This window comes from Schistocerca cancellata, chromosome 9 (assembly GCF_023864275.1).
Source record: "Schistocerca cancellata isolate TAMUIC-IGC-003103 chromosome 9, iqSchCanc2.1, whole genome shotgun sequence".
Taxonomy (NCBI): domain Eukaryota; kingdom Metazoa; phylum Arthropoda; class Insecta; order Orthoptera; family Acrididae; genus Schistocerca; species Schistocerca cancellata.
The window spans coordinates 334,869,525-334,894,578 of NC_064634.1; the positions used below are offsets into that span (position 1 = coordinate 334,869,525).

Genomic DNA, 25,054 nt, shown 5'->3' on the forward strand with positions numbered 1-25,054 from the left:
CGCAACCCTCTTCATCGAGTAACTACTGCAACGTACATATTCTGAATCTGCTTACTGTCTACATCTGCAGCTACTATACTCATCTCTTGGTTTCCCTGTACGATTTTTACGCCCCTCTCCGCTTCCCTCCAGTACTAAATTGGTGATCGCTTGATGTCTCAGAATGTGTCCTGTCAACCACGGCCTTCTTCTAGTCAGTTTGTGCCACACATTTCTTTTTTCCCCAATTCTGTTCAGTACATCCTCATTAGTTACGTGATCTGCCCACCTAATCTTCAGCTTTCTTGTGAAGCACTACATTTCAAAAGCTTCTACTCTCTCTTGTCTAAACCGTTTATCGTCCATGCTTCACTTGCATACATGGCTATGCTCCACACAAATACTATCAGAAAAGACTTCCTGACACTTAAATCTGTGCTCGATTTTAACAAATTTCTCTTCTTCAGAAACGCTTTTCTTTCCATTGCCAGTCTACATTTTATATCCTCTCTACGTCGACCACCATGAGTTATTTCTGCCATAATAGCAAAATTCATCTACTACTTTATTCTTTTCTTAATGTAATTCCCGCAGCATCGCCTGATTTAATTTGACTGCATTCAAGTATCCTCTATTTTCTTTTGTTGATTTTCATCTTATATTCTCCTTTCAAGACACAGTCCATTCCAAGTCATTTGCTGTCAGTGTCATCGCAAACCTCAACGTTTTTACTTTTTCTTCCTGGACTTTAATTCCAACTCAGGTTTTTTTTTTTTTTTTTGGTCTCCTTCAATGCTTGCTCAGTATGTAGATTGAATAATATCGGGCATAGGTTACAACCATGCCTCATTCCCTTCTCAACGTCTGCTTTCCTTTCATGCTCGTCGACTCTTATTACTGTCATCGGTGTATACTAGATTTTATCGATTGTAACACTTTTAAATTTGAGTCGCAACAACTATTCTTCACAATTTTATGTGTTGCAATCGATAAAATCTACTATACACCAATAATCAGTAAGTGAAATCAAATTAAGAAAAATACTATCGAAAATTAGGTACAAATTAGAAACATTTTGAAACAGTTGCTATTGGGAACTAACATAAATTTCGATTTTAAAGCCAGGGAAAACTGTTGAGACATTAAAGAAACTCAGTTCGTTTGGACATGTCGCGTGTTTCATGGTAGAAATCCTCCATCCTTTTCAAAGTATAAGATTGCGTACGACTGACGAACTATGCTTTAACCGTCCAGGCGTTATGTAACTAGTTTAAAATATATAGCAATTTTCTTACCTAACGTCTCCAGCTGAAGAATTAACAATATTCTCCAAACAGCGTTTTATATTATACAGCACATAAATATGTAGAACGTAATCTTTCCAAATGCTACACAATGCCAAAAACTGTACAAAATTCCGAAAACTGCTTATAGTGGTTACTAGTGCTCATTCCTTGATGTGATTCTAAAATCAGAGTGAAACACTGACCAGGAAACGTTGTGTGCTCGTATATGGACACACGATCCTCCATGTACAACAATCTCCATTATCAAATCTTTTTTTGTGTTGACGTAATGACTGTTAACTCTTGTCTCGGGATCTTCGGCCGATCTATGTTTAAAACTTTTTCCAACGTTTCGACAGCAGGAGAGGTTGGCTTTGTCAAAGGCTAACCGTCGATTGTTTGTGACGGACTGGAGTCGTTAGCCCGTAACCGAACCTTTCACAATGCCAGTCACTAGTGTTGATAAATTGTTAAACAGCATTGTCGACCGAAGATTTTACTATTGGTGACCGTGTGCATAGAAGTACTGCCATGGAGTACAACATAACGATATTCAATACATTCATCCACGTTGTATACAGGATGGTCCATTGATCGTGACCCGGCCAAATATCTCACGAAATAAGTGTCAAACGAAAAATCCACAAAGAACGAAACTTGTGTAGCTTGAAGCGGGGAACCACATTAATGCAATAAATGCTCAAAATGATGTCCGTCATCCTCAGCGCATTTGTCAATACGTGTAACGACATTCCTCTCAACAGCGAGCAATTCGCCGTCCGTAATGTTCCCACATGCATTGACAATGCGCTGACGCATGTTCTCAGGCGTTGTCGTTGGATCACGATAGCCAATATCCTTCAACTTTCCCCACAGAAAGAAATCCGGGGACGTCAGATCCGGTGAACGTGCGGGCCATGGTATGGTGCTTCGACGAACAATCCACCTGTCATGAAATATGCTATTCAATACCACTTCAACCGCACGCGAGCTATGTGACGGATATCCATCATGTTGGAAGTACATCGCCATTCTGTCATGCAGTGAAACATCTTGTAGTAACATCGGTAGAACATTACGTAGGAAATCAGCATACATTGCATCATTTAGATTGCCGTCGATAAAACGGGGGCCAATTATCCTTCCTCCCATAATGCCGCACCGTACATTAACCCGCCATGATCGCTGATGTTCCACTTGTCGCAGCCACCGTGAATTTTCTGTTGCCCAATAGTGCATATTATGCCGGTTTACGTTACCGCTGTTGGTGAATGACGCTTCGTCAGTAAATAGAACGCGTGCAAAAAATCTGTCATCTTCCCGTAATTTCTCTTGTGCTCAGTGGCAGAACTGTACACGACGTTCAAAGTCGTCCCCATACAATTCCTGGTGCATAGACACATGGTACGAGTGCAATCGATGTTGATGTAGCATTCTCAACACCGACGTTTTTGAGATTCCCGATTCTCGCGCAATTTGTCTGCTACTGGTGTGCCGATTAGCAGTGACAGCAGCTAAAACACCTATTTGGGCATCATCATTTGTTGCAGGTCGTGGTTGACGTTTCACATGTGGCTGAACACTTCCTGTTTTCTTGAATAACGTAACTATCCGGCGAACGGTCCGGACCCTTGGATGATGTCGTCCAGGATACCGAGCAGCATACATAGCACACGCCCGTTGGACATTTTGATCACAATAGCCATACATCAACACGATATCGACCTTTTCCGCAATTGGTAAACGGTCCATTTTAACACGGGTAATGTATCGCGAAGCAAATACCGTCCGCACTGGCGGAATGTTATTTTTTTTCCTTTATTGAATTTCCATTCCCCCCGAAGGGGGCGGGCTGGCAGCAGCTTAGTATGCCGCTCTTCAGCCTACAGACTTTGTTAGAAAGATGAAGAGAATTAATAATAAAAACAGGCGATAAAATCGGAGACTTAAAGAGTAACATGGCGAAAAGAAATCGTGGAACTTAAAACAAAGAACAGAGGGATGAGGACGCTAAGAAAATACATACAAAGCAGACAGGTAAAACAATAGACAGACAATTAAAAAAACACGGCGACAGTCTGGTTTCTGTTCGCAAAAGACATAAAATTCACACCCAGCGACAGCATGGTTTCTGTTCGCAACACGAGAAAGACGAACAACACTGAACAGTCACTGGAACACTGCACTAAAAAGTTGGCAAATGTGACATACCACAGCCGAGAACAGGTGGGGGGAAACTGGACTGATGATGGGAAAATAAAAAAGGGGGGAGCCGGAAAGGAGCTGATGGAGGATGATGACCCATAAGAGGGGTGGGGGGCGCTGGGCAGACGCGACAGGGAGTGGGGTAGGCAGAGGAGGGGAATACAAAAGGGGGGAGGGGAGAAGGGAGGTAGGGAGAGGTTTAGTGGGGAGAAAACAGGACGGAAGGGGGGAAGAGGGAGCCCAGGGAATGGACAGAGGAAAGGAGGGGGAGTGAGGATCAGAGTTGATTGGAGGGATAAATGGAGGGAGAGAGGGCATCATCCGGGAGGGGGAGTTGATGGAAGCCACCTTGGGAAAGGAGATGTAGGGTGTAGAGATGGAGGGTAGGGGGACACAACGGTGAAGGCGCGGCAGGGGGCGGGGTTGGGAGAGGAGAGGAGCAACCAGGGGGTGAGGGGATTGCGGAATGTTACGTGATACCACGTACTTATACGTTTATTACAGCTCCATCTATCACAAAGCGAAAAAAGTGGTCCAAATAAAACATTCATATTTCTTTACGTACTACACGAATATGTAATAAAAAATGGGGGTTCCTATTTAAAAAACGCAGTTGATATTCGCCATCTAGCGGGCCATCTAGCGGGCCATCTAGCGGGCCAACCACAGAGCCATCTGGTTTCCCCCTTCAAGCTAGACGAGTTTCGTTCTCTGTAGTTTTCTCGTTTGATTCTTATTTCGTGAGATATTTGGCCCGGTCTCTATCAATGGACCACCCTGTATAGTTCGCTTTTAAAGAATACAGTGACTACGTATTAAATATTTTAATTCGAGATTTAGTTTTGCTTTTGACGTCATGATGGTGTTAATGTTGCTGTTTTCGTGTTACTTTTAGGGCCTAATGATGGTGAAGTGTATCTTCGAAAGCGGATGTTAATAGATTGATAATGAAATTACAGCTGATGGTAGTGTTGAGAATTGTAATATTCCTACCGGCTGCGGTTCTTTTTACCTATTTAGCAAGGATGAAAATGCCGAAAGATTTCAGGTCTTTTTATCTCGGTAGTCGAGATCTTACCTTAGACTTTGCTGAATGGTTTTCGCGTAGATCTCCGTACACTCGTCTCGACTTCAACTTTAGTCCGCAAGTACGTAACAACCTGTTATCGGACCTCGTAAAACTGACTACTCGTGAGTTATTAGCGGACTGTAAACTGAATGGCTGGTTCAAATGGCTCTGAGCACTATGGGACTTAATATCTGTGGTCATCAGTCCCCTAGAACTTAGAACTACTTAAACCTAACTAACCTAAGGACATCACACACATCCATGCCCGAGGCAGGATTCGAACCTACCGTTGCGGTCACGCGGTTCCAGACTGAAGCGCCTAGACCCGCACAGCCACACCGGGCGGCCTGTAAACTGAATGGTTGTGCTAAAATACTGCTGTTTATGAGGACAGATTGCTTATCTAGTGCCAGGTTAGTGTGTTAAGAGTGATTCATCACAGTAGGAACCTTTGGAAATGTAGGTACTGAGCAAAAATGATTGCTAGTATATTACAAACATTAAAAAGTCATGGAGGCCACTTTAGATTTAGTCACAACCAACATATTGTGTCCGCACATAAAATCATTGCTGTGCTAAACATAAGGGAAAAAATAACTTCCGTTTGATGTATGACTGCGAAGTAATATAGCTCAATTAAACTTGTACCATATAGAAAGAACTACTACAATACAGTACAGAAGGCAGCTGAAAGAAGCATGCAATGAGACAAACAGAAATGACACTTTTATTTCAAGATAATAATTACACTGTAGTCACCGCGACGTTTTATGGACACCTAGACACCACAAAATGCGCAACATTTTTGATAGGGGGTGTTGTCACCATGGACAGCAATTCATGCCAACATGAGAACAGTAAGGATGCTAAAGAGTTCACCGAAGTGAATGATCGTTAATGCATAAGGACGTCATACCGTACATCTCTCCTATGCATCACACAAGTGTGCGATAGGAATAAAGGAGGGGTAACGGGCAGGTCAGTCCATTCGCCGGATATCCTCTCGTTCCAGGAGGAGCTCACCCGTGCTTTTCGATGAGGTCACGCACAGTAATCTATAAAAATGAAGTCAGGGCTGAATGAACCTCAGAAAAGACGCAGATGATGAAGGAGTACAGTGTCACAATAACGTTGACGTTCGAGTGTACCGTCTTCAAAGATTTGGAAGTCAGTACTCCCATGCTGCATCACGCCTGGAAACAGCGTAATACCTGGTCCACAAAAACAATAATGTTCGACAATGTTCCTGGGTGCATTACGGACTCCCATACAGCGACCATCCAAGAACATTGTCGAACATTATCGTTTTGGTTGTCCAGGTGTTACGGTGTGGGGAGGCATAATGTTTCATGGGTGCAGTGAGCTTCGAATCTTTGAGTATGGTACACTCACGGAGCACCGTTATTGTGACACTGTAGTCCTTCTACATGTGCGTCTTGAGGGTGAATTCGGCCCTGACCTCATTTTTATAAATGACAGTGCAACAAACTGCACAGGCTGAGGAGCTCTAGGAACGACAGGATATTCACTGAATGGAGTGACCTGCCCATTCCGCCGACTTAAATCCCATCGAGCACGTTTGGGTTGCGTCGACGAGACGTATTGCAGCAAGTCAAAATACATGACCATCCAGCTCTTGTCAATCGTAGTGGCGAACACACGCAAAAGATCCTTGCCAACTCTATAGTCGGTATGGGAGCACTTAGCAGAACACGCATTGCCGCCTGTAGTTATCACATATCCTACTAAGAATCATGTTCCGCCTTTTGTGATTGAGCAGTGTGCGGCTCGTGTTCATGCCGTTTATTGCTTGATATCTTGTCTTGGCGGTACTCCTGTCTCTATTCGATTTACCGAGCGAGGTGGCGCAGTGGTTATACACTGGACTCGCATTCGGGAGGACGACGGTTCAATCCCGCGTCCGGCCATCCTGATTTAGGTTTTCCGTGATTTCCCTAAATCACTCCAGGCCAATGCCGGGATGGTTCCTCTGAAAGGGCACGGCCGACTTCCTTCCCCATCCTTCCCTAATCCGATGAGACCGATGACCACGCTGTCTGGTCTCCTTCCCCAAACCAACCAACCAACAATCTATTCGATTTAATGGCGCCACTAAGTTGCTGACTTGCCGGCCCGTGAGTGGCAGCAGCAGCGCTTATCGATAAGAGCACTGTCGTACTATCTTTGGAGCGACCGATAGTATTTCCGGGTCGTCGTGTGTCGGGAGTTCAGTGGGGATGGAGCAGCAGTAAGGTCCGGACAGACATGACTCACCCGACCGTTGCCGGCACACATGACTTCACTAGGGACGACCTAGGTTGGTCGTTCGGTCTCTCGTCTCATCGGACGACGTGTATTTAGTCGCTGACCGCTTGCGGGTTCTCTGTGTGTGTCGACTTGTGATCCCTCCTAGTTGTTTCACAGTGACTGGTTTTGGTACTGTTCAAGTTGCTTGTGGCAGTGTTTTCGTGGAACCGTGTGTAGCTTGTGTGGTTTTGACTGAGCAGCTATTTCAATGCTGTCTGCGTGCTGCACGTAGTAAGTCGGTTGGGACGGAGCAGGGAGGAAGTCTCCGCGGCGCGCATAGCGATTTGATTCAAAGGTCCAGTTATATGGCCCCTTCCGTGTACAGCGATTTTACGACTCTCTGAGGTCACATGGTCTAGTAAGATATGTACTCAACTGATACCAGTGATAAAAGGAAATCATTGTGGAGAACGGGGGTAAACAGCATTTAATTGATTCTGAAGGAAACGTATGTCATGGTCCAGTGAACAAGGAACAGGATTCCTGATCCATATTAACGACATAGGAGACAATCTGATTAGCCGTCTTAGATTGTTTGCAGATTACCGTCTTGTAAAGTCATCAGATGATTAAAGCGACTTGCAAAACGATTTAGATATCTGTATGGTCCGAAAAGTGGCAATTGACCCTGAATAAGGAAAAGTGTGTTCACATGAGTACTAAAAGAAACCAGCTAAATTTCGATTACGCGATAGGTCACACAAATCTGAAGGCTGTAAATTCAACTAAATACTTAGGGATTACAATTACAAATAACCTTAATTGGAACGATCTCATAGATAATATTGTGGGTAGAGCAAACCAAAGACTGTGATTCATTGGCGGAACACTTAGAAGGTGCAGCAGGTCTGCTAAAGAGACTGCTTACACCACGCTTGTCCGCCCTATTCTGTGCGGTGTGGAATCCGCATCAGGTGGGACTGACGGATGACATCGAAAAAGTACAAAGAAGGGCAGCTCGTTTTGTGTTATCGCGAAATAGGGGAGATAGTGCCACAGACATGGTACGTGAATTGGAGTGGCAATCGTTAAAACAAAGGCGTTTTTCGTTGCGACGGGATCTTCTCATGAAATTTCAATCACCAGTTTTCTCCTCCGATTGCGAAAACATTCTGTTGGCGTCCACCTACATAGGGAGAAATGGTCATCACGATAAAATAAGAGAAATCAGGGTTCGCACAGGAAAATTTAAGCGCTCGTTTTTCCCGCGTGCCGTTCGAGAGTGGAACGGTAGAGAGACCGCTTGAAGGTGGTTCATTGAACCCTGTGCCAGGCACTTTATTGTGAATAGCAATCACGTAGATGTAGATGTAGATGTAGGGCTTGTCGGATGGTAACGTGCTGACGTCATTAGTACACATCGGAAGAAGATGTACGATGGTGTGACCGCTGGTGGATAACAAGGCATCGAATGACTACGCCCCCTCCTGAAAATTGGGTTAGCTGCTTTGTAAAGATAATGCGTGAAAAAAGGTGATGTAAGCGAGATAGAAATACGGAAGTGGAGGAGGCTGAAGGGATTCGGATTGCACTTATCGCGGGACTTTTCTGGAAACCGAACTCCACGACATTGTATTCTGTTGTATTATTCTCATGACACTGTCACTCTTACTGTAATAAAAACTACGATCATTATATGCCATCCTCCATAATAATGCCTGTTCAACATAGGCTTCGAAGGCCATAAACAAGTGTAAGTATTGTGGATAACTTGAATCTCGGTATAGCTAATATAGTGGACTACAAAATTACAAGACGAAAGTAACTTCCGCATGTGTCACTGTCAAGTAACATAGCTCGGTGACACTTTGACCATACGTAGAAAGAATTACTGCAGTAAAGTAAAGAAATTCGTAGTGCCACGAAATGAAACGACGCTCTTATTCGAAGACAATAATTACACTGAAGTCGCAAGGTTTTATGATGTATCCTGTATGGTACCAAATATCGGTACTACCTAAGGGCTTCTTTAAGATGGCAACGGAATTTCAAGTTAGCGTCTGATACCGTCAGCTGTCACTCTGGATCGGGCAGATCCAATGGTGCGCTCCCGCTGTGGCTCGCTTCCACTGGTTCTGGACTATGAACGCCTTCTGCCGCCGCAATATAGGACGGCCGACGGTAGCCAGACACCCTACTTGCACGTGGAGTCTCTTGGCTGCGACACCATCGTTCATGCTAGTACAGCGAGCCTTAATCTTTCTTGAGATTGTGCTGGCTGGACTCTGTTTCTTGCTGCATTATTTGTAAGGAGCCTCCACCAAAATTACCGTGTTGGACAATGTTCCTTGGTGCAATGCGAGCTCCCACCTCCCGCCGAATGACAGTACATCCAGAATCACTACTCAGTCTGAATCTGCTCTCGTCCGAGAAGAGCATGTGAGCCCACTACTCGTTGGTCCAGTCGCTATACTGTTGGCACCATCGCAAAGGGTGCCGCCGATGGGTGTGTCGTCGAGCAAAGAGGCTATCCCTATGCAGTAACTGTGTCACTGCGGAGCGTGAAATTGCGTGCCCTGCAATTCTGTTAAATGTGGTTGCAACCCCGGTTTCCCGATGATTCTGAAGTCATCCAAATGTTGTGTTTGGCCAGGTTGTAATGAAACCACTACAGTGCACCATAACTGCTCGCTGATGTATATCCACTGTATTTTGCCATTTCTTCAGTTGCCTCGGGTTGCGGAGCCACCCACATTTGGTGCCATACTCAAGCTGACCTCACGCCAGCTTTCTGCGCATGACTGGAAGACCTTCAGACAACATGCTCCTGCGCTTTAATTCATTTACGCCGAGTAGTTAACACGTTATGTTACTGTATCTAGCTCGTCCATAAGTTTTGCAGAGCAGTGTGTCTTCCCCAACAGACAAAGTTTTCACTAAAACATGCTACAAAGAGAACAGTGCTCTTGAGGTTTCAGGGATATGATGAATACCTGTTGATATTTTGGTTCCCAGACCCGCGGTTATGGATCTTACGGAAGATGTCTGGGTGTCAGCTGGGACCCTATTAGGATAATAAACTCTTATCTCTTTGACATCCAGAAATTGTTTGACTGACGCGTAGATGTCTGATGGTATCTACTATTGATACATATCAAAGACTTGCGTAACGCATATCAGGAACTGTGATTCGTAAAGTGATAGTATAATATTAGGCTGCACCGACGTAATATCCTGACTGCTCAGCGTAGCTACAAACCATAAATTGTGTGCATCTCATTTTCTGGAGCTACTCAAGTTTGTGATAAAAGATACCTGTAAAGGTGATAACAGACAACAGAGAAGAACATACAGGCTGATAATTATTGAACTATATGAAAAAACATAAATTAATTACAAACTACGGTGTTCACATACTTCATTCGACATGTAAACTTCACCAGAGATATACGACATGTTCGATATGCCTGCCATCATTGGCGATGATGTGACGCAGACGAATAGCGAAGTTCTGCATGACCCGCAGAAATGTCGGAACATAGATGCTGTCTATTACCTCCTGAATGGTTGTTTTCAGCTCAGCAATGGTTTTGGGGTTATCGCTGTACTCCTTGTCTTTAATATAGCCCCACAAAAAGGAGTCGCATGTGTTCAGACTCGGAGAATATGGTGGCCATTCGAGGCCCATGCCAATGGCCTCTCCGTACCCCAGAGGTTGCTCCAGGACATTAAACACTCTCATGCTTCGTTGTAGTCGAACTCCGTATTGCAGGAACCACATATTGTCGAAATCAGGGTCACTTTGGGTGAAAATCGAAATGAAGTCCCACGCTTCTTGACAGAGTGTAGGGGAACAATGCGGGAGACCCGCACCGCCGTACTAGGCAAGGTCCTAATGGAGGTGATTTGCCGTTGCCTTCCTCTGACCGTAATGGGGATGAATGATGATGATGAAGACGACACTACAACACCCAGTCATCTCGGGGAAGGTGAAAATCCCTGACCCCGCCGAGAATCGAACCTGGGACCACGTGCTCGGTAAGCGAGACCACGAGCGGCGGATCACTTTGGCTAATGGAATGAGGATGAAGTCATCTTCCAAAACCTTCACGTATCGTTCGGTAGTCACCGTGCCATCAAGGTTTATAGCACCGATTATTCCTTGCGTGGACATTGCACACCACTAAGTCACCCGTTGAGGGTGAAGAGACTTCTCGATCGCGATATGCGCCTTCTCAGTCCCTCAAATACACCAATTTTGCTTATTGACGAAACCATCCAAATGAAAGTGGCCGACTCAACAAGGCGGGCACGCATGCGCATACTAGTTCCCGTCATGCTCCGCGGCCAATCGTGCAGTTTGAACGTCCTAATGGAAACCGTTCAGAAATCATGACGATTTTATTTCATATGGTTCAATAATTGTCACCTCGTAAAAGAGCCAAATGAAGAAAAATTACCTGCCAAATCAAATCGCGCTCGTTTTGAAAGGTGCAAAGCAGTTGTTGTAACATCTTTAGCATGAGTAATGCAAAAATGTCTTTCTTCCGAAACTAATTCAAAATGCCTGTCGGTACACGAGAAAGTTATAGAGGCCCGTACTGGAGGCACAATTAATTTTCAACTTACTGCTGGCACGATCGTGGGCTGCCCATTGATGGAGAAGGCATTCGCAGAATAGTGCATGACACTGTTGTAGTCGTACTTCACTCCATAAGCGAAGGTTTCCTCTTTCGTCGACTTCTTGAAGTTCAGCTCGCGACCTGAAAAAAATGTGCGTTAATGAATAGAAGTTCCTCATATGAAAAAAAATGTTTTATGTAAAGCAATATATGCAACAACACAACGTACAGAAACAGCTTCGAGGAGTGATTTACGGCACTACTACAGGCTGGTCATGTGTGGAAGAAGACGCTTAGTAAGCACTTTCCCACTGTACTGACTTCCGTCGTTTTCGCAGAGAGGGGGCACTGGCGCAAGGGTTCTGGAAAAGAACCCGAAGTAGAATTTAAATACATAGTTTCCAGTGGTGGACAGCCGTTCACTTTGGATTCTGTGGAGGAGTCCTTAGCGAACCCAGCCCTCCACCTTAAGTTATATTGATGTGGAAAGTAGGGAATTTACTGTACTTATCAATCATTTCACTGCTCTAAACTTATATACGGAGTGGACCATTTTAATCCATAATGAGGAATAACTCGGTATAGAAACGATATACAACATAAGGTTGTAGGGGGCAAAGAGGATAACCCTACTAATGGCCGCGGCCTTGATCGTGATTTTCAAGGTGATTTGGAGAGTAAGGTGTTTTTTTCTTAAATGGTAACCGTGATATTTTATTTAAGATATGAAAAGAGTGGCAAACTTTACTTACAAAATTATACATTATTCAAAGTCGTAGCAAGGTACAATGAAGGTCAAATAAGTTAATATGTTTTAGGTTTAGTGGGGTTAACTCGGAACAGAGGAGGGATAGGACAAAATACAATGTTAGATACAAATTGTAAGAGGCATAAGGGGCGACGTATTATTACCAATAACCACGATTTTAAAGATAATTATCGAAGATCATTTGAATGTCGAGTTTTATTTCATGGAAACCCCCATTTGTGACGCAGGAAAGATTCAAGGGAGATTTGAACTTTAAGTTTTAATTAACGTGTTTATTATCAAAAATATATACATCACAACGTATAATGTCATTTTGACATTTAGAAACATAAATAAAACGTAGATCACTGAAAACATCGTGGTGGAGGAACATCCGCAACTGAGCGCTGTAGTAGAGGTTGAAAATACCGCTTCAGTTGTAAAGTTTTTTTTATTTATCAGCAGTTAAAACACGACTGGTTTCGGATTCTTACACGCCCATCATTAGCTGTTCTAACTTGGTGCTATGACCCCGAGCGCCACGGTGGACGAGTACAGCAGCGGTGTATCACCCGCTAGCGCACCGCTCTTTCCTCGCTGCGCTCCGTGTCATAGCACAAAGTTGTAACACCTGAAGATGAGCGTGTAAGACCCGAAACCAGTCGTGTTTTAACGACTGATAAATAAAAAAGAAAGTTCACAGCTGAAGCGGTATTTTCAGCCTCTGGTAGATCATTAATTTACAAGTCGTTGAATCAGTTCCTTGGGATGCCCCTTCCATTGTACACTCCTGGAAATAGAAATAAGAACACCGTGAATTCATTGTCCCAGGAAGGGGAAACTTTATTGACACATTCCTGGGGTCAGATACATCACATGATCACACTGACAGAACCACAGGCACATAGACACAGGCAACAGAGCATGCACAATGTCGGCACTAGTACAGTGTATATCCATCTTTCGCAGCAATGCAGGCTGCTATTCTCCCATGGAGACGATCGTAGAGATGCTGGATGTAGTCCTGTGGAACGGCTTGCCATGCCATTTCCACCTGGCGCCTCAGTTGGACCAGCGTTCGTGCTGGACGTGCAGACCGCGTGAGACGACGCTTCATCCAGCCCCAAACATGCTCAATGGGGGACAGATCCGGAGATCTTGCTGGCCAGGGTAGTTGACTTACACCTTCTAGAGCACGTTGGGTGGCACGGGATACATGCGGACGTGCATTGTCCTGTTGGAACAGCAAGTTCCCTTGCCGGTCTAGGAATGGTAGAACGATGGGTTCGATGACGGTTTGGATGTACCGTGCACTATTCAGTGTCCCCTCGACGATCACCAGTGGTGTACGGCCAGTGTAGGAGATCGCTCCCCACACCATGATGCCGGGTGTTGGCCCTGTGTGCCTCGGTCGTATGCAGTCCTGATTGTGGCGCTCACCTGCACGGCGCCAAACACGCATACGACCATCATTGGCACCAAGGCAGAAGCGACTCTCATCGCTGAAGACGACACGTCTCCATTCGTCCCTCCATTCACGCCTGTCGCGACACCACTGGAGGCGGGCTGCACGATGTTGGGGCGTGAGCGGAAGACGGCCTAACGGTGTGCGGGACCGTATCCCAGCTTCATGGTGACGGTTGCGAATGGTCCTCGCCGATACCCCAGGAGCAACAGTGTCCCTAATTTGCTGGGAAGTGGCGGTGCGGTCCCCTACGGCACTGCGTAGGATCCTACGGTCTTGGCGTGCATCCGTGCGTCGCTGCGGTCCGGTCCCAGGTCGACAGGCACGTGCACCTTCCGCCGACCACTGGCGACAACATCGATGTACTGTGGAGACCTCATGCCCCACGTGTTGAGCAATTCGGCGGTACGTCCACCCGGCCTCCCGCATGCCCACTATACGCCCTCGCTCAAAGTCCGTCAACTGCACATACGGTTCACGTCCACGCTGTCGCGGCATGCTACCAGTGTTAAAGACTGCGATGGAGCTCCGTATGCCACGGCAAACTGGCTGACACTGACGGCGGCGGTGCACAAATGCTGCGCAGCTAGCGCCATTCGACGGCCAACACCGCGGTTCCTGGTGTGTCCGCTGTGTCGTGCGTGTGATCATTGCTTGTACAGCCCTCTCGCAGTGTCCGGAGCAAGTATGGTGGGTCTGACACACCGGTGTCAATGTGTTCTTTTTTCCATTTCCAGGAGTGTATTTTGCTATGTCCCCCCCCCCCCCCTCTGTTATGAGTTAATCCCTATTAGAACTGTAAACACATTTACCCAACCTTCATTGAACCTTGAAACTCACGTTCAAGGTCACGGCCACAAGTAGCAACGTGTAATCTCCTTTGCCATCTTGCAATTTTTATGCAAAACATTTTGCTGTATCTCACCTCTATCCCAACTTATTCCCCATTATGGATTAAAATGGTCCACTCTGTACATGTTAATCGTTTCAGTACTTCATGCGTATACATACCAATAGAGGTTTCCTGCTACAAGGTTACAGATATCTATAATGTATTAACTTCTGCTATGCTACCAGAATGTTGGAGATCACTTTTGCACCAGCTTGCGAGCTGATTGTTGGAATTCCGGGAATTATCCGAACGACATGCTGAATGCTGAATTCTCTTTCAACTTCATTCATATCGTAACATTACCCAGTTTGAGAGCTGCACATTAAGTGTGAGCGAATAAAACGGGATGGTGTTATCGTCGATCTACGGACGAACTGCTGAGACTTCTAAATCAAAGGACTTCTTCACGCCCAACCCAGCCGGTTATGGTTGAACAGATAGTGATGCCGATGAGCCTGTGGGTTAATTCGTCACCACTAATATTCAAAATATTAGTGAATCAGCAAACGGTGAACCGGTAAATGCAGATCCAGATACTGAAGTTACCATCGCTCCTTCCTCCGATTCCGAAGACCAGCCTGTGCATCAGCAAAAAGGCACAAAAAATATTAGTTTAGATGGAACACTCTGATTTGAACCCACAGTGTATAGCTTCAATAACATTGATTCCGGCTGCAAATTCGTGGATTAATATGACATCTGCTGTGTATGACTGCTTCCAAGCTTTTTTTTTACCCAAGAAATTGCAAACTACATAGCTGAACAATGTAATTTATATTTTCGAGCACCTTTGCAACGATACCAGTGTAAAATCAAGACGGCGACCTTGGAAAAACACAAACATTGATGAAATTTACTGTTTTCTTGCCGCAAATTTACTGATAACTCAAGCGAGAAAAAATGAAATAAACATTTACTGGAACAACTATCCGTTGCTATCTACTCCAGTGTTCGCGCAAATCGAGCCAAGTGATAGATACCTTCTGTTAATAAGAACGTTATATTTTATTGATAACAATGAGAACGGTAGAGATGATAAAATTTGAAAAATAAAACGAAATGTGAATCATCGAAGAAAAGCATTTCAAGATGCTTTCTAACCTTTTAAAATTTGGCAGTTGACTTTAGTTCGCTATAAAAACTGTGTCCTCTTAAAGCAGTACATTCCACCCATTCCATAGATTTGGCGTCAAGATTTTTGAGTTGTGTGACTGTGAAGCTGGATATATTTTCGACTCCATTATTTACGTGGGTGCAGCAACGGACGTAAAAAAAGACTTATTTTGGTGTAAATACTGAAATTCCTGGAAGCATTTTTCTCACCACTAGAACGCTACCTTGTTAAATGTAGCTGTATGTTGACAATTCGTACACTAGCCCGATGTAATTTTCTTACCGTCCTGACAGAGGGAGAAACCGTAAAGACGTGCCTGCTAGATCAAAGGAACTTAAAACAGGTGACATCGAGTTTATTTCAACAGCTAAACTTCTTCCTCTCAAGTGCCAGGACAAAAGTGAAGTGAGGATAATTTAAACTCTTCATTAAAAAGAGAAATTATAGCGAATGACAAAATTGACAGAGGCACAGTTGAAGCGAAAAGAAAACCGATTTGCATCAAAAACTACACTGCAGATAGGGGGGCAATCGACAGAAGCGAAACGATGCTAAGTTCAGTAGAATCTGTACGAAAAACTATAAAATGGCATAAAAAAGTTGGCGGGTGTCTCTTATGACCGTACATGCGTTGTATAAAATATTTCAGTATTTGATTTTTAGCAACTCATCAAGATCTTAGAATTACCACCGACTGCAAAGATATGGCCTTCGCGGAAAGAGATCGGCTGGTGGCGATAAACCATTACGGCTATAAAGGTAATATACCCTTATGTTTGAATTTTTGTTTCGAAAGATGCCGTATTTTCGAGTTTTACCAATGTAATAACTTATGAAATTCTTTCCTTAATGAATTATTTTTTTTAAAAAATAAATACTTCTTTCCAAAGACTGGAAAAAAGAGAAAAATTAATATGTTAATACTGCATTCTGTGTTTTAATTTAATCTCAGTAATAACGATATGCTGCTACATTCGTGTATAATAAACGCAACACTTGAAAATTAGGCGAACATGGCAGGCGGCCGCTCATATTAAATGTGCAAAGAAAGGGTTGAAGTAACATTAAGAGTTTGTCTCCATGTCAGTCAATCGTACAGAATGGTATCGATACACACATCGAAAAAAGTTTTGCATCACCCCGGTTCCGAGAATTCCTGAAGATAGACTTTGACCGTGGATATTGTATCACAAACACAGTCCCTTTGACTGTTCAGAGATGTCACAAAACCCGCTCAAAGTAAATAACTAAGCATGAGCAGCGCCTGTTCGATGGAGGAGTCCGACAGCCGATCAGTTCCAATCATTCCACCAGGAACAAGGTATATGGCTCGTGTTATCTGTAGTTCAACCATGCCTAGATGGTCAATACTGCGGTTCGATCGCATTGTTACCTTGTGCCAGGACAGTCTCTCAACAAGGGAAGTGTTCCGGCGTTTCGGAGTGAACCAAAGTGATGTTTTTCGGACATGGAGGAGATACAGAGAGACAGGAACTGTCGATGACATGCCCCACTCAGGCCGCCCAAGGGCTACTACTGCAGTGGATGACCAGTACCTACGGATTATGGCTCGGAGGAACGCTAAAAGCAACGCCACCATGTTGAATAATGCTTTTCGTGCAGCCATAGGACGTCGTCTTACGACTCAAGCTGTGCACAACATGCTGTATGATACGCAACTTCACCCCCCACGTCCATGGCGAGGTCCATCTTTGCAACCACGACACCATGCAACGCGGTACAGATGGGCCCAACAACATGCCGAATGGACCGCTCAGGATTGGTATCACGTTCTCTTCACCGATGAGTGTTGTCGTGTTTGGAGGCAACCCGGTCAGGTTAAACGCTTTAGACACACTGTCCAGCGAGTGCAGCAAGCTGTAGGTTCCCTGATGTTTTGTGGTGGCAGTATGTGGGGCCGATGTACGCTGTTGGTGGTCATGAAGGCACTGTAAGGGCTGTACGATACGTGAATGCCATCCTCCGACTGATAGTCCAACCATATCGGCAGCATATTGGCGAGGCATTCGTCTTCATGGACGACAATTCGCGCCTCCATCGTGCAGATCTTGTGAATGACTTCCTTCAAGATAACGACATCGCTCTACTAGAGTGGCCAGCATGTTCTCCAAACATTAACCCCATCGCACATGCCTGGTGTAGATTGAGAAAGGCTGTTTATGGACGACGTGACCCACCAACCACTCTGAGGGATCTACGCGGAATCGCCGTTGAGGAGCGGGACATTCTGGACCAACAGTGCCTTGATGAAGTTGTGGATAGTGAGCCACGACGAATACAGGCATGCATCAATGCAAGAGGACGTGCTACTGGGTATTAGAAGTACCGGTGTGTACAGCAGTCTGGACCACCACCTCTGAACGTCTCGCTGTATGGTGGTACAATATGCAATGTGTGGTTTTCATGAGCAATAAAAAGGGCAGAAATGATGTTTCTGTTGATCTCTAGTCCAGTTTTCTGTACACGTTCCGGAACTCTCGGAACAGAGGTGACGCAAAAATTTTTGATGTGTGTAGTTTCTCTTTATTTGCGGGTATACTGAAATCCATGAAGTGTGGTTGTGTTAAAAGCTTAATCAGGAAGAACTCATGTGTTAGAGTTTACCGTACGAATAATTGTTCTGGAGGTAAGGTCAGGTAAGTTTAATAGGTTGAGGGCGTGTGAATGGCCTTCAGGGATGGCAGTTAGGTCAATGTCAGTATAGGGTCACGCACCTCTGTGAACCGCCACTTGCTGCAACAGTGCGTTATGTCCAAAAGTATATTGTCAATTAAGTCCTAATTTCTCTCAGAGCCGGCCGACGTATTTCCTCGTGTTCATCAGCAACACAATTGTTAAATTCATAGTAAGTATTAATCTGACAACGAGAGGATATTAGAAATATTTCAACGCGATGTATTTACGATGGCCTGCCGTAGGCTGCCTCACTCTTTATAGCTCTTGCTCCATTACAGAAGTATTCTTTGAGTTATTTTTGAAATCTAATTTAACTCACAATTTTTTGTAAGAGCAATAGGAAATAGAAAAGCTTACTATTACCTTGTGAGTGGGTTGAGGACGACTATCAACGGGTTTGAATTTACCAAAATGATTCAAACGAAGTCTACATGGTAAAAGTGAGAATGGCCAACAGTACTTAGTGCACATAACAGCATATGTGAAAATAATACAGTACCCTGCAATGAGAGTTGCCATCTAAAATAACTTAGCAAAAAGTTTATTATTAATGCCTGGTAAAAGAAACGCAAATAAGAATTTAAGAAAAGCAATCAAGGATTGTATGAACTTGTATGAACATAGTACACATCGGGTTACGTGATGAAATATTGCATAGTTTTAATTGCAAAAGCCACTTATGAAACGCAAGATAAAGCAATTCATTCATTTATTATTATCGATAACTGGACCAGCAACACCATCTCTTAAGATAAATACAAAGTGAAGCAGTTATGATGCAATTGTTATGTACATGTTTACTTTAGGCTCTTTTTGTTGCGATATATCTTGGTTAGGTATTACGCACAACCTGCAGTAGTAGCAAAATATAGTAACCCCGAGACATTAAGTTTTTTATGAGCTTCAGTCGGAATCACTACAATGCAGCTTGATGGCTTAGTTTGCACGTCTACTCTCTGTGTTTTCCTATAATTTTCCGCCTCTACTGATCCTTCCACTGTCAAAGTAACTGTAGCAAACTACAGTCCTGGAACCGTTCGCAGTGATGTCAAGTTTCAAGGTCATTGACCCTCCGTCCTTCTCTTGTATATTGCTGTAAGGTTTGTGATGGGGAAAAATCGCAGACAGCATAAGTAAACCACTTCTGCTAAGTTAAAACGGTAAACGAACGACATTAGAGAAAATTGTTCGACATTTCCATCTCAAGAGTCTTTAGATGTGACCAATATGCAAAAATATAACATAATGTTGTTTGGTAACTTTGGCTATCGAGCGGAAAATCTACGCTCAACAGTCAGGCAAGGAAGAGACCTGTATCACTGTCACAGGATTGTCACTCGTTCAAAACTACAGAATATAATACAGGAGGAGTAGACGAAGAGCAAGTTGAAACCTATTGGTACATGATGGGGGAAGACGGGGGGGGGGGGGGGGGAGGTCACTGTGAAAGAAGTGCCATATAGATGCCATTTTAACTTGGTGCAATTAATCTATTTTGAATTTCCACCCATTTTTTTCTCGTAAGAGAAGCACATTAGATCCGTCATCTGATCCATCTAAATTGTCCCCGTCTTGTTTTCAAATAAGTTTAAAGGGTTATTCGAATTTCCCATCATTTTTTAACTCAACATAACTGACGAATTTCCGGATATCCCGACAAAATTTATTCCCTTCCGTTTCTATAACGGTATAGTATTAGTTGCATACCTCCGCCATTTTTATAGATCATTTTAAGTTATCGCCTGTGATCTACGTCCTCTATAATGGTATTTCCTACTAGAAATTGGCAGTACTGCATATGGCCATGGAAATGGGGACAATGATCTTGAAATCTAACAACAAAATAATCTCAGATAACAATTCTTCGTGTGAACAACTCTTGAATTGCTTAACGTCTCATTTCACAGATGAATTGTCAGACACGCTTACAGCAGATTCTTTAGTTTCTCAGTTTACGTCGTAGTTAAAAAGACACTTCCTATAAATTTTCATTTGAAGATCCCCAAGGAATACTGCATGGGCCCACAGCGTATATCTTGAGAACCAACGATAGAAGTCGAAACCTATGTAGACCACTCAACTACGTAAGAAGACATGACCGCATTTATAACTTAATACTTTCATCAAAAGAAAACAAACTCGAAGAATTTATAAAAATAATATTTTAATATTCTTATAACGGGTGATAAATGTCTAACGAGGCATATTATGAAAAACCTATCTAAACAGCAGATTTCTGGGCCTTCCTAGAAGACTGTGGAGAAAAGAACAGGCAGATCAATCAAACATGCAAGTAGGATGATGATAACAAATGGTTCTAATGGCTCTGAGCACTATGGGACTTAACATCTGTGGTCATCAGTCCCCTAGAACTTAGAACTACTTAAACCTAACTAACCTAAGGACATCACACACATCCATGCCCGAGGCAGGATTCGAACCTGCGACCGTAGCAGTCGCGCGGTTCCGGACTGCGCGCCCGTAGAACCGCTAGACCACCGCGGCCGGCTGATGATAACAGTATTATAAAAAATGGTGGAACACAAAAGATACAAAATAACAATGCAAAACGTTTAAAACACTCGCAAAGAAACAGTCTGAAAGAGAAAGTAATGAGGTGGATTTAGAGCGAAAGAGTGAAACAGTACTCGAGGGAAAATATAGCCATTGGAGGCCCGCTGACAAGTTCAGTTGCCCGTAAAAGTGTTTGTGTGGTGGGCCACCAGCTGTACTGATAGTGTAATCTCAGTACACAGACCGTTTATTTCAGGTGTACGTGCGACAGCCCTCAAACTGCCATTCATTTTACTATCGCCACGAACCTAGATAGTACACCACAAGCCACTAAACAGCCAAGTGACGTCCTCCGTATCCACAGGACATAATGTTTTGTTTTTATTTGTATTTCTCCAGTCGTCATGACGATCAGTGACCACGATGCATTTGTATCAACAGTGATTAGCAAAGTACGAAGGGCAACTAAAACAAGTAGAAGGACTTAGACGATCAGCAAACAAGATATGGAGGCATATCTCAGTGAGGTACTTAAAATATTTAGACCTGGAGTGGCTCAAGTTAAATAAACAGTTGACCGTGCACTTGAGAGATGTGTACCTAGTGAGCTGTTCGAGACGGTATGGATCCTCCATATACACAGACAGTGATCGTATTCCAGAGGCTGTGTTTCTTGAATTGCGAAAAACGTTTGACTCTCTACCACATCTACACGTCTCATCGAAAGTATGAATGTACGTTGTGTCAACCGAAATTTGTGACTGGTTTAAGGATATCTTGGTGGGAAGGACGCAACAATTTTTCTTGGATGGAGAGCCATCGATAAATGCAGAAGTAATTTCAGTGTGCACCGGGAAAGTGTTTTGGGACCCTTGCTACACTCCTGGAAATTGAAATAAGAACACCGTGAATTCATTGTCCCAGTAAGGGGAAACTTTATTGACACATTCCTGGGGTCAGATACATCACATGATCACACTGACAGAACCACAGGCACATAGACACAGGCAACAGAGCATGCACAATGTCGGCACTAGTACAGTGTATATCCATCTTTCGCAGCAATGCAGGCTGCTATTCTCCCATGGAGACGATCGTAGAGATGCTGGATGTAGTCCTGTGGAACGGCTTGCCATGCCATTTCCACCTGGCGCCTCAGTTGGACCAGCGTTCGTGCTGGACGTGCAGACGGCGTGAGACGACGCTTCATTCAGTCCCAAACATGCTCAATGGGGGACAGATCCGGAGATCTTGCTGGCCAGGGTAGTTGACTTACACCTTCTAGAGCACGTTGGGTGGCACGGGATACATGCGGACGTGCATTGTCCTGTTGGAACAGCAAGTTCCCTTGCCGGTCTAGGAATGGTAGAACGATGGGTTCGATGACGGTTTGGATGTACCGTGCACTATTCAGTGTCCCCTCGACGATCACCAGTGGTGTACGGCCAGTGTAGGAGATCGCTCCCCACACCATGATGCCGGGTGTTGGCCCTGTGTGCCTCGGTCGTATGCAGTCCTGATTGTGGCGCTCACCTGCACGGCGCCAAACACGCATACGACCATCATTGGCACCAAGGCAGAAGCGACTCTCATCGCTGAAGACGACACGTCTCCATTCGTCCCTCCATTCACGCCTGTCGCGACACCACTGGAGGCGGGCTGCACGATGTTGGGGCGTGAGCGGAAGACGGCCTAACGGTGTGCGGGACCGTAGCCCAGCTTCATGGAGACGGTTGCGAATGGTCCTCGCCGATACCCCAGGAGCAACAGTGTCCCTAATTTGCTGGGAAGTGGCGGTGCGGTCCCCTACGACACTGCGTAGGATCCTACGGCCTTGGCGTGCATCCGTGCGTCGCTGCGGTCCGGTCCCAGGTCGACGGGCACGTGCACCTTCCGCCGACCACTGGCGACAACATCGATGTACTGTGGAGACCTCACGCCCCACTGTTGGAACTGGATGCATGAGACATTCTGTTCCGAAAATCGTTAGAGAATTCAGTTTTCTGAGATCCATAGAGTCAAGAGTGTCCCGAGAATACCACATTTGAGACATTACCTCTCACCACCGACAACGCAGTGGCTGGCAGCCTTCGCTTAATGACCCACAGCAGCGGCGTTTGCGTAGTGTTGTCAGTGCTAAAAGATAAGCAACACTGCATGAAGTAACTGCAGAAATCAATGTGAGGCGTACGACGAACGTGTTCGTTAGGAAAGTGTGGAGAAATATGGCGTTAATGGAAACTGGAGCAGACGACAGACGCGAGTGGCTTTGCTGGCAGTACGACTGCCCATATCGGTTGAACTCTAGTCGCCTGGATAACACTGGCCTGGTCAGATGAGTCCCGATTACAGTTGGTAAGTTGTCAACAAGGTACTATGCAACCAGTTAGTGGCTCCAGGTGAGCATACAGTAGGTTCGAGTGTGGCGCAGACCTCACGAAGCCATGGACCCAAGTTGTTACCAAGGCCCTGTACAAACAGATGGCGGTTCCATATGAGCCGATGGTAGGGTTCAAGTGTGGTTCAGACTCCCTGAAGCCATAGAGCCAATTTGTCAACAAGGCACTGTGCAAGCTGGTGTTGGCTTCATAGTAGTGTAGGCTGTGTTTACATGTTATGGACTGGGTTCTCTGTTTCAACTGAACCGCTCTGTCTCAACTGAACCGATCATTGACTGGAAGAAAGATGGTTATGTTCGGCCACCTGGAGACTATTTGCAGCCATTGATGTACTCCATATTCCCAAACAAAGATGCGCCATGTCACACTGAGCCTGAACTCTTCGCGATTGGTTTGAAGGACATTCTGGACAATTCAACCGAATGTTTGATTCCCATGTTCCGACACGAGTAGCGAAGTCGTATTTGAAAACATCCACATGAAATTCTTGGGTTTTCGTATCGTATAGTCTTTTCAAAAACTTTGAATCCATCGTTTCGGCCCTCTTGCTGAGGCTTTCTTTTGGGAACTGGCCGCTCTCTGTCGGTCGGTACCATAACCCGATAACCTTTAACTTCACAGCCAACGGTCGCGAAACCTACATTCCGATCAACTGTAGCATTGTCAGTGCGGTAAATGGAACAATGATGACAACTAAGGCTGCAGCGCCGGCGCCAGCTGACATGGTTACGAACTACTGATTTCAGTAGTACTGATTTCAGATCGATTCCGTATTTCTGGATTTCCAGAAGGCTCTTGACACTGCACCACACAAGCGGCTCGTAGTGAAATTGCGTACTTATGCAATATCGTCTCAGTTATGTGATTCGATTTGTGATTTCCTGTCAGAAAGGCCATAGTTCGTAGAAAATGACGGAAAGTCATCGAATAAAACAAAAGTGATTTCTGGCGCTCCCCAATGTAGTGTTCCTTACTTATATAAACGATTTGTGAGACAATCTGAACAGCCGTCTTAGGTTGCTTGCAGATGTCGCTGTCGTTTATCGACTAATAAAGTCATCAGAAAATCAAAACAAATTGCTAAACGATTTAGAAAAGATATCTGAATGATGTGAAAATTGGCAATTGACCCTAAATAACGAAAAGTCTGAGGTCATCCACATTATTGCTAAAAGGAATTCGTTAAACTTTGTTTACACGATAAATGAGTCTAATCTAAAAGTCGTAAATTCAACTAAAAAGCTAGGTATTACAATTAGGAACACCTTAAATTGGAAGGAACACATAGAAAATGTTGTGGGGAAGGCTAAGCAAAGACTGCGTTTTATTGGCAGGACACTTAGAAAATGTAACAGACCTGCTAAGGAGACTGCCTACACTATGCTTGTCCGTCCTCTTTTAGAATTCTGCTGCGCGGTGTGCGAGCCTTACCAGATAAGACTAAGTACAGTATATCGAAAAAGTTCCAAGAAGAGCAGTACGTTTTGTATTATCGCGAAATATGGGAGAGAGTGTCACAGCAATGATACAGGATTTGGGCTGGACATCACTAAAAGAAAGGCGTTTTTCTTTGCGACGGAATCTTCTCACAAAATTCCAATCACCAACTTTCTCCCCCGAATGCGAAAATATTTTGTTGACACCGACCTACATAGGGCGGGACGATCACTACGATAAAATAAGGGAAATCAGAGCTCGTACGGAAAGATATAGGTGTTCATTCTTTCCGCGCGCTATGCGAGATTGGAATAATAGAGAATTGTGAAGTTGATTCGATGAACCCTCTGCCGAGCACTTAAATGTGATTTGCAGAGTAT

General features: G+C 44.5%; 1 protein-coding gene across 1 annotated transcript in view; it reads right to left on the bottom strand.

The window, feature by feature from the left end:
* LOC126100573 (hatching enzyme 1.2-like) overlaps window positions 1–25,054 on the bottom strand; it is a 98,596-nt gene that overhangs the window by 5,112 nt on the left and 68,430 nt on the right. The window contains exon 5 of the mRNA XM_049911192.1: window positions 11,416–11,549. Within this exon, the coding sequence (XP_049767149.1) occupies window positions 11,416–11,549 (134 nt within the window). The remainder of the gene's footprint in view (window positions 1–11,415; window positions 11,550–25,054) is intronic.